General features: G+C 42.5%; 1 protein-coding gene across 1 annotated transcript in view; it reads left to right on the top strand.

Moving 5' to 3' along the window:
- LOC140458281 (uncharacterized) overlaps positions 1–13,245 on the top strand; it is a 98,528-nt gene that overhangs the window by 10,546 nt on the left and 74,737 nt on the right. Inside the window, exon 3 of the mRNA XM_072552683.1 lies at positions 9,833–9,971. Within this exon, the coding sequence (XP_072408784.1) occupies positions 9,833–9,971 (139 nt within the window). The remainder of the gene's footprint in view (positions 1–9,832; positions 9,972–13,245) is intronic.

Genomic DNA, 13,245 nt, shown 5'->3' with positions numbered 1-13,245 from the left:
GTTTTAACTCCTCATCTTTCTGCTTTAATTCAATCAACAAGCAGTGCTAAAAGTACTGGCTTGTTTACTGGCTCCTCCTCTGTTCCACTTACCTGATAAAAGAAAGTTTTGGATAACACTACGTCAACTTCCTTATCTGTGCCTTTTGATCTCTCCTGATTCAATTTGTGCCTTTGTGATCTTGTGATCATACAATCAGGGAAAATTCCCGGATAAACATTCTCCAGGTCTGCAGTTGCTTGTTTCTGCACTGGCTTTTCAACTAGAGTAGGCAGCATGCCTACCGGTGAATCCGTTATATCATTTGCAAGGACAAATTGTATTCCTGGAGCTGAGCGTTTGTCCACTACTCCTACCACAAATTCTCCACTCTTCTCTGGACTCTTTTGCCTCACTTTACATAACTGAGCACTTTTTGTCTCACCATGAATTCCTGTTACCAGTACCTTCTCTGGCAATAATCCCTCAGGAGTACATATCTCCTCATCCTTCAACATTACAGACTGAGAGGATCCTGTGTCCCCTAATATTGTAACCTCTTTACCTACAACTCCTGGCCTAGGTGAATAAACTTTACCCTTGCATGTATATTTTATAAGCAGATCTGGCACTTCCTCCTTATTCAGCCTCTGATCATCTTGTACACTCTGAGGCAGTTGTCTAACTTCCCTTGTGTGTTTCATTACTAGTCTAACAAAACTTCCAGGCTTGTCTGGTTTTCTTACATCTGGCTTTCTCCTAGCCCACCAACACTGATTTTGTGTGACCCAATGAAAACACCGGAGCTTTTTAATTTCTTTGTTCCCCCTCAAGGGTTTCTTTTTTACCCTGTGGTAAGTTCTCCTTACGATCTTCACTGAGATCTACCTTTCCCTTTCAATGTGAGGATTTCTCTTTGCCCCAGTGTCTATCCCTCATGGACTGAAATTGATTCTGGAAGCTGAACCACGTTTTATGGACCAGTTCATAATCATCAGCCACTTCAGCTGCAAATCTTGCTGTTTTACCTCCCTGCTCTTCCCTGAGTTCACACTATTTCAGGCAATGACTTTTTGAATTCCTCCAAAATAATTGCCTCTCTAAGGGCATCATGGGTTTGCTCGAGTTTTAAAGCTTTTACTCATGTATTAAAATTACTCTGTTTGATCCTTTCAAACTCAAGATAAGTTTGACCTGGGTCCCTCCTTAGATTCCTGAAACATTGTCTGTAGGCTTCTGCTACAAGCTCATATGCACTTAAAATAGCTTTTTTTCACCTTTTCATACTCCCCAGGTACCTCCTCTGACAGTGGTGTGAATACCTCACTCGCCCTACCCACAATTTTCATTTGAATCAACAACACACACGTTTCCTCTGGCCACTGCATTTGTTTAGCCACCTTTTCAAATGAGATGAAAAAGGATTCCACATCCTTCTTATCAAATTTAGGCAATGCTTGAACATAAGCAGTTTCTCACTAGGCTTCTGACTACCAGGGGTTTACTCCTCCTTCTCCTCTCTCTTCCTCACTAAGCCTACCCTCAGCCTTTATCTCCAGCCTTTTAAGCTGACTTTCCTGTTCAAAGTGTCAGTTTTTGAAGTTCAAAAGCTCTCTCTTTTCCTCTCTCTTCCGCTGCTCTCTCTTTTTCACTCTGTTCGGTTTTTAATCATAACTCAAGCTGTTTCATTTTTGCTGCCCTTTCTTTATCTCTCACCTCTAACTCAACCTGCTGCATTTGCAATTGAATTCTTGCCATGTCTATAGATTCTGATGCTTTCTCCAGCAAGTTTAAATGCTGACCTACTGCTGTAATTGTCTCTCCTTTCCTCACTGAAGCAGGCAGTTCCAGTTTCAACTTCCCTGCTAATTCTTGCAACTTTTGGTCCTATTCACGTTTTGTTAAACTTTCAAAGTCACTGTATCCACATCCAGAAAACTTTTGGCGACTGAAAGAGCTATTACTATCCCAAGCTTTGTCTGCCCAACCAAACCAACACCTGAAATAAAGACCCTAGCACCTACCACTTGCTGTTTAAAATCCCGCAAAGAGCCCCCAATCTGTTATGGACTAGCCAGACCATTTTCAAGTTTGCAGCTCTAGATGTAAATTTGCAATTTGTTTCGGTAAATGTACAGTGAAAACTACCCGGAGTATGATAGCTAGGTTGGCTACAAGATTTTAATGATTTGGAGATGCCGGTGTTGGACTGGTGTGAACAAAGTTAAAAATCACATAACACTTGGTTATAATCCAACAGGTTTAATTAGACGTACGAGTGTTCGGAGCGCTGCTCCTTCATGTGTGATTTTTAACTAGATTTTAAAACAGACAAAAAATTTATTCACAAAATTACACAATGAAACTCAAGGAACAAAATAAAGAACCCCTACAGAACTCAACCCATCCAGCTAGATTTAATTAGTTCTGAATACACACAACAGTCCCAGTAACAAACTCCCTTTAAACCCAGTATAAATGGAACACATGCTTACAGGTTGAAGTTGAATGGCAGAAAAGAGAGAGAGTTTCCACACAGCTTCCTGTTGAACTTCCCAATTCAAGACTGAACTAAAAACAGGGAGAAGAAAGTGAAGACTGCAGAATCTGGGGATCAGAGTCGAGAATGTGGTGCTGGAAAAGCACAGCAGTCAGACAGCATCGGAGGATCAGGAGAATCAACATTTCGGGCATAAGTCTTTCATCGGGAATGAGCTTGTTGGGCGGGGCTGAGAGGTAAATGGGAGGGGTGGGGGTTGGGGGAGGTAGTTGAGAATACGAGAGGTGGATGAAGATGAAGGAGAAGGTGATAGGTCAGAGGGGGCAGTGATGGACGGGTCCGGAGGGCGGTGCCGAGTTGGAGTCTTGGGACTGGGATAATGTGGGGGGAGGGGAAATAAGGAAGCTGTTGAAATCCACATTTATCCCGTGTGATTGCAGAGTCCCAAGGCGGAATAGAAGGTGTTCCTCCTCCAGACGTCGGTGGTAATCTCCCTCCAACCCCACCTCCCTCCCATTTATCTCTCAGCCTGGACCCACAAGCCTCATTCCAATGAAGGACTTATACCTGAAACATTGAAATTATCACCCGACGTCCAGAGGAGGAACACCTCATATTCTGCATTTGGACCCTGCAACCACACAGGATAAATGTGGATTTCAACAGCTTCCTTATTTCCCCTCCCCCCACATTATCCCAGTGCCAAGCCTCCAACTTGGCACCGCCCTCCAGACCCGTCCATCATTGTCGCCTCTGACCTATCACCTTCTCCCTCACCTTCATCCATCTATCACTTTCCCAGCTACCTCCTCCCCATACCCGCTCCCTCCCATTTATCTCTCAGCCCCGACCACAAGCCTCATTCCTGACGAAGGGCTTATGCCCGAAACGTCAATTCTCCTGCTCCTCGGATGTTGCTTGACATGCGGTGCTTTTCCCGCACCACACTCTCGACTCTGAACTAAAAACAGCTCAGCTCAGCTAGCTAGAGAGCTGACCACTCCCCTTTCATTATACAGGCCATTTCTAAAACATGACCATTTTGCCCTGAAGTCTCATCTGTCTACATATAAACAAAAGGCCTCCCAAAATCCGTTTCATCTCTGTACCAAACCAGACTGATCAGAGCCCGGTCTGGTTTATTACCCCTCTGAAGAAAATCAAGGACAGAGTCTCCTTGAGCCAAGGAACAGTTTTTAGAAAAAAGTGACAGTAGCAAAGATAAATTGAGTGTGTGGTGTCAGGGAGGCATCTGTGTTAAGATGTGCCTTTCAGAAGGACTTGTTCTGTCCTGTTTCTTTTGAGAGCAAGTGTTGTAAACCTGGAGATGAACTGTCTGCTCTGAGCCCAGCAATGTATCTAGCTTTGGATCTTTGTTTTAAAAGTAGACAAAAGAAGTGTGAGTGGATGGCATCAAGAACACAAAAATCCAGGGATTGCAGGTTTTGATTTTCAGGTGGTGAACTGGGATTCCGGAGAAGAACTAACTTTTTGCTGCTGCAAAAGGCTTGAGCTCTCTTTTTTCTGCTTTTTAGTTTTTCCTTTCTCCTGGCCTGGAAATCAAGTGAGAGAGATTAATTTTGTTGAACCTGCCTTTGCCCAGAGTGTTTATAGAATGCTGTTATATTGGAACAGCTAACTGGTAGTAGTTACATGTAACTTTATTAAGCATTTTGATAGAGTTACAGTTAAGCCAATTCTTTCCTTATTTTGCTTGCATTTTAACTGTACTGGAAGAATAAAGTTACTTAAAGCTAAGTCATTTGACCAACCAGATTACATCTGCAAATACTGCCCTTACATTTGTTGTTATAATAAGAAAATATTCATGTTTAGGCTATCTCCTTGGCATGTTATGAGGGGGTTTGGTCTGATTCATAACAAACGGAACAGACCATTAACCTTTTTCTATATTGCTGTGCATTCCTCTCAACAGCTGAGACAACAATGCACTAACTCTTTGGTAACTTCAGACCAGGTTTACATGGTCTGGGATTGTGGCCTCCTCTGCTGGTCCTGGGAGAAGAGGACATTCCACTTCTGCACTAACTCACCCTGCAGCATCTCCAGGTGACTGCCTGGCAAGCACGGTGCAAATTTCCTTTCTCAACCATATCCACGGCAGACATCAGGAACTGTGCAGGACAGCTCTGGACAGGCAATGCTAATCCATTCTGAAATATCCCAACAGCAGTGAGTTTGTACCAGGTGCAGGCAAGTCATAGACTTGGGCTAGAATTGAACAAGAATGGTGCCATAGATGGGCTAGGTAGTTAATGAAGCAAATATAGTCAGATGTAATGAGAAAACTTGTCAGGCCTGATGGAAAGAAACACTTCATGAAACTCAATGTAATTGACACACCCAAAAAACGCAAGATTTGGCCCACGGTCTTGAAATCATTTTAAGGCAGAGATTGGTAATGTCTTGATAAACAAGGGGTTAAATGTTCTTGTGGGTAGTGGGAATTTGAAGTGGTCAGATGAGCATCACCTTATTGAATGGCAGAATAGGCTCAAGAATCCAAGTGGCTCACTCTTGCTCCTACTTCATATGTTTCTGTATGTTTCATTTGTAAAGATGGTTAATATTTCAGGGTTGTTAAGCATTTTGCTAGTTGAACATCTGAATGATTCTGTGCCAATAGGACTCATTCCAAGATGTAGAATCTACAATCTTTTTTCTATGAAATGAAGCATGGACTAATAAAATAGAATTTGTCTTTTATATACTGCATGTGTCCAGTAATAATTGCCTTTCCTGCTATTTTCATTCCAATGTTTGTTACACCTAGGTGTCATGCTTAAATTTGTTGGCAGTGAGTTTCCATAAGGGATCTTCTGATTGTTCTGTGGATACCCTGGAGAAATGTTGTATGTAGTTTTTATGGTGTTTCTCCAGCGTGTCCACTCGTCTTCTGGCAAAAGGACAACGGATAATCGGAAAAATAGCCACCCAGATTGGAACCTGCTGTTCCTTATTTTGTTTACCACAGGCTTGTACTTACTACATGACTGGCTGCAGATCTATGGCCTTCTCAGCTTTTAAAATGTAACACCAAGTAGGATGATGTTATTTTCTACAAAGCAACCCCTTGAACTCTCTGAAAAATTAAGTTACTTGTCCAATACCAACTTCTGTCTCTCACCAGTCCCATCAGCAACATCTTTCCACCTTTTCCTAGCTTCTAGCTAGTTGAACAGTTCATACATTGATGACTGTATCGGTGCTACCTCGTACTCCCACGAGGAGGTTGAACTGTTCATCCACTTTACTAACACCTTCCACGCTAACCTCAAATTTACCTGGACCGTCTCAGATTCCTCCCTCCCCTTCCTAGACCTCTCCATTTCTATCTCGGGCGACCGACTCAACATGGACATTCACTATAAACCAACCGACTCCCACAGCTACAGGGATTACACCTCCTCCCACCCTGCCCCCTGTAAAAACGCCATCTCATATTCCTAATTCCTTTGCCTCTGCCGCATCTGCTCCCAGGAGGACCAATTCCAATACCGAACAACCCAGATGGCCTCCTTCTTCAAAGACCGCAATTTCCCCTCTGACGTTGTTGACAATGCTCTCCACCGCATCTCCTCCACCTCCCGCTCCTCCGCCCTTGAACCCTACCCCTCCAATCACCACCAGGACAGAACCCCACTGGTCCTCACCTATCACCCCACCAACCTCCAGATACATCGTATCATCCTTTGTCATTTCCGCCACCTCCAAACAGATCCCACCACCAGGGATGTATTTCCCTCCCCTCCACTATCAGCGTTCCGGAAAGACCACCCCCTCCGCGACTCCCTCGTCAGGTCCACTCCCCCCACCAACCCAACCTCCACTCCTGGCACCTTCCCCTGCAACCGCAAGAAATGCAAAACTTGCGCCCACACCTCCCCTCTCACTTCCCTCCAAGGCCCCAAGGGATCCTTCCATATCCGTCACAAATTCACCTGCACCTCCACACACATCATTTACTGCATCCGCTGCACCCGATGTGGCCTCCTCTACATTGGGGAGACAGGCTGCCTACTTGCGGAATGTTTCAGAGAACACCTCTGGGACACCCGCACCAACCAACCCAACAGCCCTGTGGCTGAACACTTCAACTCCCCTTCCCACTCCACCAAGGACATGCAGGTCCTTGGCCTCCTCCATCGCCTGACCATAGCAACACGACGGCTGGAGGAAGAGCGCCTCATCTTCCGCCTAGGAACCCTCCAACCACAAGGGATGAACTCCGATTTCTCCAGCTTCCTCATTTCCCCTCCCCCTACCTTATCTCAGTCCCAATCCTCGAACTCCGCACAACCTTCTCGTCCTGCAATCTTCTTCCCGACCTCTCTGCCCCCACCCCCTCTCCAGCCTATCACCCCCACCTTAACCTCCTCCCACCTATTGTATTCCCAATGCCCCTCCCCCAAGTCCCTCCTCCCTACCTTTTATCTTAGCGTGCTTGGCACACCCTCCTCATTCCTGAAGAAGGGCTTATGCCCGAAACGTCGATTCTCCTGCTCCTTGGATGCTGCCTGACCTGCTGCACTTTTCCAGCAACACATTTTTCAGCTCTGATCTCCAGCGTCTGCAGTCCTCACTTTCTGCTAGTTGTAGCTATCCTGCTTTCCTTTCTGAAACACATTCCCAATTTCTCAAATGCTTTGACAGCTGCTGTAGCATTAGTCCACAAACCAATGTGTTCAAAGCCCAATATTTCCACTGATTGAAATCCCAAACCTGACCATTCTCTTCACGAATGGCCTGAGATTCCAGCATTAACTCTGCTGATCTCACACTCCATTGATCACTGCTTCCAGAACTTCAACAAAAAAATTCCTGCTGTGTCAGAAACTGCTTGACTCCACTTGTTACCATCCACTTGATTCCCCTTCCAATACTTTCACAGAGGGGACAGTGCATGTATGGAACAAGCTGCCAAAGGAAGTAGTAGAGGCTGGTACAATTACAACATTGAAAAGACACCAGATAAACACCTGACCAACTGTCCCACATTTCATAACTGCCAATCCCTATGAGTCTGCACCATAAATCTCCTCTGATCAAAGCTAAAAATGGCTAATGAGCAAGAGATATGAGATCAAATCTCACCAAAAAAATTAGGTAACTTAAATGCAAGTTAATTAAATAAATTAGAAATGAAAAGCAAGTAGCCAGTAATGATGACCACAAAAATAATGGTTAGTTCCAAAAACCCAAATTGATCATTAAAGTCCATTCAGAATTGAAAAATTTGCAATATTTACTCAGTACAGGTAGGCAACGCTTTATCCAAAATCCCGAAATCCGAAAGGTTCCAAAATCCGAAGTTTTTTTTGTGAAGTTTTTATCTCATTAACTAGGTTGTTTGGCATGCAAACAGTTAACCCAACTCCACACCCACTCAATGCATGTCACTCAGGTGTGACATGGGTGGGCATGGCCCAGCACTGGCAGGCCTCAATTCTGTCTCAGGGCCCGTTACTCTCACTGAGTCTGCTGTTCAGTAAAATTTTTTAAAAATTTCACCGTCAACCTGTCACTTGTTCTGAAAATAATTCCGAATTCTGAAAACCAGTAGGTCCCAAGCGTTTCAGATAAAAGATTGTACACCTGAATCATAATGTGGGTAAATGTTAACTTTCCTGAAATGGTCAAGCAATACCGAGCCTGATGCCATACTTTAAAAGACCTAAGTTATCTGATGGACAAGAAGGCTAGCTTTGCCAATGATGCCAACATCACATGCATTGAATGGGAAAAAAAAACACTAAACTCTGCAATGACATCCTTCACAATCTGCTCAGATTACTCTGCATTTCCATCAACCTTGTATGTCAGTGTAGATAGATAATGGATCAGCTATCAAAGTCACGTTATGTTACAGCCTTTTATAGAGCCATAGAGTAATACAGCACAAAAACAGACCTTTTGGTCCAACTCGTCTGCATCGACTAGATGTCCCAAACTGATATAATTGCATTTGCCAGCATTTGGTCCATATTGCTCCAAATCCTTCCTATATGTATACCCAATCAGGTGTCTTTTCAATGTTGTATTTGTACCGTCCTCCACTACTTCCTTTGGCAACTTGTTCCATACATGTACTGTCCCCTTTGTGAAACAATTACCCCTTGGGTTCTTCTTAAATTTTTCCCCCTCATCTTAAACCTATGACCTCTAATTTTGGACTCATTCATTCCAGGAGAAGGACCTTGGACATTTGCCCTATCTATGATTTTATAAACTTTTATAAACCTCAGCCTTCGATGTTCTAGGGAGAAAAGCCCCAGCCCGCTCAGCATCTCCCTATAACCCTAACCCTCCAGTCCCAGCAATATCCTTGTAAATCTTTTCTGCACCCTTTCAGGTTTAACAACATCCTTTTTGAAAGGCAACCAGAATTGAACTCTGTATTCTAAAAGTGGCCTCACTAATGTCTTGTACAGCTGCAGCATGACATCCCAACTCCTATACTTAATGTTCTGGCTAATGAAGGCAAGTATGCCAAATGCCACCTTCGCCATCTTGTCTATTGTGACTCCACTTTCAAGAACTTATACACCTGTACCCTTAGCTCTCTTTGTTTGGCAACTCTCCCCAGGCCCCTCCCATTAAGTGTATAAGTCAATTTGCCACTTCTCAGACCATTGGCCCATCTGACCAAGGTCCCATGTCACTATTTCACTATCCTCTACTCCATCTATTTTGGTGTCATCTGCAAACTTACAAACCAATACCTCCTATATTCGCATCCAAATCATTCATATGATTGAAGAAATGCAGTGGACCAAGCACTGATCCTTATGCCACACTACTAGTCACGGGCCTCCAGTCTGAAAAGAAATCCCCTGCCACCATCTTCTGTCTCCTACCTTAAAACCAATTTTGCATCCAATTCTGAAATAACGGCACCACATTAGCTAACACCAGTCTTCCAACACCTCATCATGGCTGTCGATGATACAAATACTACTCATCCACAAACTATTTGCAATCTGGAACATCTCGCCTCCTCCTTTCATTGCCACCTAGTGTTAGTTCAGAAATTTCTGTATGTTTTTAAACAATAATAGAATAATGATTCAGGCCACAGATTCATATTGATCTGTCCTTGAGTGAGTTTTCTATAATTTGCACTTACTCGAAGACTTCTCATATAAGCTTAATTAGATTTTAAGCTATAAGAGGAAAGAAATCTTTTTCTAGTGTTTTCCTGCAATTATTTGAGGTACTTTTAAAAAAATATTGCACATTATTTTGCTTAGAATGACATATCTGGTAAATTCCACAAGCAATGGGGCAGAAAGTCTGTCATTATATAATTGAAAATTAACCATTGTATTGCAGAGCTGAGCTGGCTACATGCTTCATATGATGTGCCATTCTGCCAGAATTGGAGTGAGCATGCTTACAAGGTACAAAAAAAGACAAAGGAGACTATTTCTCGGAAATTGATAGAGCTATTTGAAACAGTTATTGTACCAAGGTAATGAATTATATGCTTTATCTTCTACAATTAATATGTTTTGCTGATAGTTAATTACTTACAAATGCATTATTCATTCGCACCTGCAACTTGTTTATTATTTTGTGATGTTTACCATTTGCAAAAGGGCAATTCTGTGACCCATTCTATATGATGGACGAGTAGTGCCGCCTCAAATGAGTATATTGGATTGCGTTTATGCAAAAGCATCCTCCTATGCAGCAGCTGGTGCTTTGAATGCTTTCAAAGGGCTTGAATCACTCCCCAGACCTGTTCAGTTTCTGTCCACCTACCCAGTATTCGATGTGATATATAACATCAATTGTCAATCCATTTTCTCATGAAGAGGTTCTGCCTATTTCTTGATGCTCCCATATCTGATATCTGATATGAGATCAGGTCCAATTCAATCAGGATCCTAAAGAATCATGGATTGGACAATTTGTTGAAATTACAAAATTTTCTTGAATAATCTGTATAAGTATCTATTATGCACATATGCTTGCATTAAGTTCTTTTCCTTTGCAATGTACTCAAAATGGTGCATGGAGTGGATGTAAAGGAAAGAAAAGGGTTAGATTTTTAACTGACAACCCCAGGCATAAAATTGATAAAATGGATTTGATACTGTCCAATTTGTATTTCCAATTAAATGTACTCCTAAAAGGAATTGGAGCTGTTTGGTGGAATTTTTATAACATCATTTCGTTTTTGGGAGTATTTAGAGTCATAGAATCATAGAGGTGTACAGCACAGAAACAGACCCTTCGGTCCAACCCGTCCATGCCAACCAGATATCCCAAACCAATGTAGTCCCACCTGCCAACACTCAGCCCATATCCCTCCAAACACTTCCAATTCATATACCCAGTCAAATGCCTTTTAAGTGTTGCAATTATACCAGCCTTCACCATTTCCTCTGGCTCATTCCATACACGTACCATCCTCTGTGTGAAAAGGTTGCCCCTTAGGTCCCTTTTTATATCTTTCCACTCTCACCCTAAACCTGTGCTCTCTAAGTCTAGACTCCCCCACCCCGAGGAAAAACTTTGTCCATTTACCCTATCCATGCCCCTCATGATTTTGTAAACGTCTATAAGGTCACCCCTCCGGTGCTCCAAGGAAAACAGCCCCAGCCTGTTCAGCCTCTCCCTGTAGCTCAAATCCTCCAACCCTGGCAACATCCTTGTAAATCTTTTCTGAACCCTTTCAAGTTTCAAAACATATTTCCGTTAGGAAGGAGACCAGAATTGCACACAATATTCCAGCAGTGGCCTAACCAATGTCCTGTACAGCCACAACATGACCTCCCAACTCCTGTACTCAATACTCTGACCAATAAAGGAAAGCATACCAAACACCTTCTTCACTATCCTATCTACCTGTGACTCTACCTTCAAGGAGCTATGAACCTGCACTCCAAGGTCTCTTTGTTCAGCCACATTCCCTAGAACCTTACCAATAAATGTATGAGCCCTGCTAAAATTTGTTTTTCCAAAATGTAGCAGCTCACATTTATCTAAATTCAACTCCATCTGCCACTTCTCAGCCTATTGGCCCATCTGATCAAGATCCTGTTGTAATCTGAGGTAATCTTCTTCGCTGTCCACTACACCTCCAATTTTGGTGTTAAGTGCAAACTTACCAACCAAACCTCTTATGCTCACATCCAAATCATTTATATAAATGATGAAAAGTAGTGGACCCAACACCAATCCCTATGGCACTCCACTGGTCACAGGCCTCCAGTCTGAAAAACAACCCTCCACCACCATTCTCTATCTTCTACCTTTGAACCAGTTCTATATCCAAATGGCTAGCTCTCCCTCTATTCCATGAGATCTAACCTTGTTAACCAGTCTCCCATGGGGAACCTTGTCGAATGCCTTACTGAAGCCCATATAGATCACATCTACGCTTCTGTCCTCATCATTCCTCTTTGTTACTTCTTCAAAAAACTCAATCAAGTTTGTGAGATATGATTTTCCCATGCACAAAGCCATTTGTTCGGAAAGTCTGGAGAATCTTTATATTAACACAAGGATCTGAACAGCTGTTCTGAGAAAACAAGCTTTCACTTAGTCTCAAGGCATCTAATTGTATTGTTATAGAGGTCTTGCTGGTTGGAAACTTCACATGAAATGAATGAGGACAGATGGTTTTAAAGTGCTCATTTCATTGTACTTAATGACGAAGCCATTTCAAGATGAAGCTTGGCATGTCAGAGTGATAATTAGCAGAAGAACCAACAATGCTTGTGTCAGTGACTGAGAAAATCTGACCAATGTTGAATGATAGATATCAATATCTAGTTTGTTACAAGGACCCCTACAGCCTTCCTTCAATTTGTAACCTCACCTGAAAGGTATTGTGTGGTATAGTGATACTTGTGAGCCTGAGATGCTTTGGTTCAAGTAGTCCAGGCAGTCCAGAGATATGCATGTTGGGTACTTTGGCCATGCTAAATTACCCATAGTGTTCAGGGATGTGTAGGTTAAGCAGATTAGCCAGGGGAAATGCAGAGTGACAGGTATAAGGTAGCAGGATGGGTCTGGGTGGGATGCTCTTCAGAGGGCCAGTGTGAACTCGTTGGGCTGAATGGTCTGTTTCCATACCGCAGGGATTCTATAGAGTATATGTTAACATCTCTGAACAATTTGATTGGACAAAATCTACTAGCAGTCAAGTCACCAGCAATCTCAATGTTATGGATTTTCTCATTCTTTCTCAGGGAATCTGCAGATCATTTAAAGCATCAGGAAAGTTACTATTACAGAGGTAGCTAACTGATAGATTCACTAACAAAGAAAAATATTTTAAGATTCTTCCTCATTTTTGTGTAGATCTGGACTGACAGTCTAAGCAATATTTAGTGGGAGGTGGTGGACTCAGGGTGATATCACTGGGCTAGTAATCTGGAGTACCAGGTTAATGATCTGGTGACATTTTTTAAGTCCCACCTATGGCATATGGTTGAAATCTGGCCTCATGATGGCTATGTAACCACTGTCAGTTACTATAAACAAATCTGATTCATTAATTCCTTTCAGGAAGGAAATCTGCCTCCTATATTTGAATAATTTTCTTGTGCCATGTGCTTTAGTTGTAAATTGCAATGTAAGATTTTTGCCCTGTTGAAGTATGTGCATGCATGGTAAACAATTTTAAAAAAAACTTTTAAAGCTCAATGAGGGCTTTGCATGAGCTATCAGCAAAAGTATAGCACATTGACAGGCAACTATATATATTATATATATATATATATATATAAAAC

The sequence above is a fragment of the Chiloscyllium punctatum genome, chromosome 32 (assembly GCF_047496795.1).
Source record: "Chiloscyllium punctatum isolate Juve2018m chromosome 32, sChiPun1.3, whole genome shotgun sequence".
In the NCBI taxonomy this organism is placed as follows: Eukaryota; Metazoa; Chordata; class Chondrichthyes; order Orectolobiformes; family Hemiscylliidae; genus Chiloscyllium; species Chiloscyllium punctatum.
This window is presented reverse-complemented; position numbering and strand designations above follow the sequence as displayed.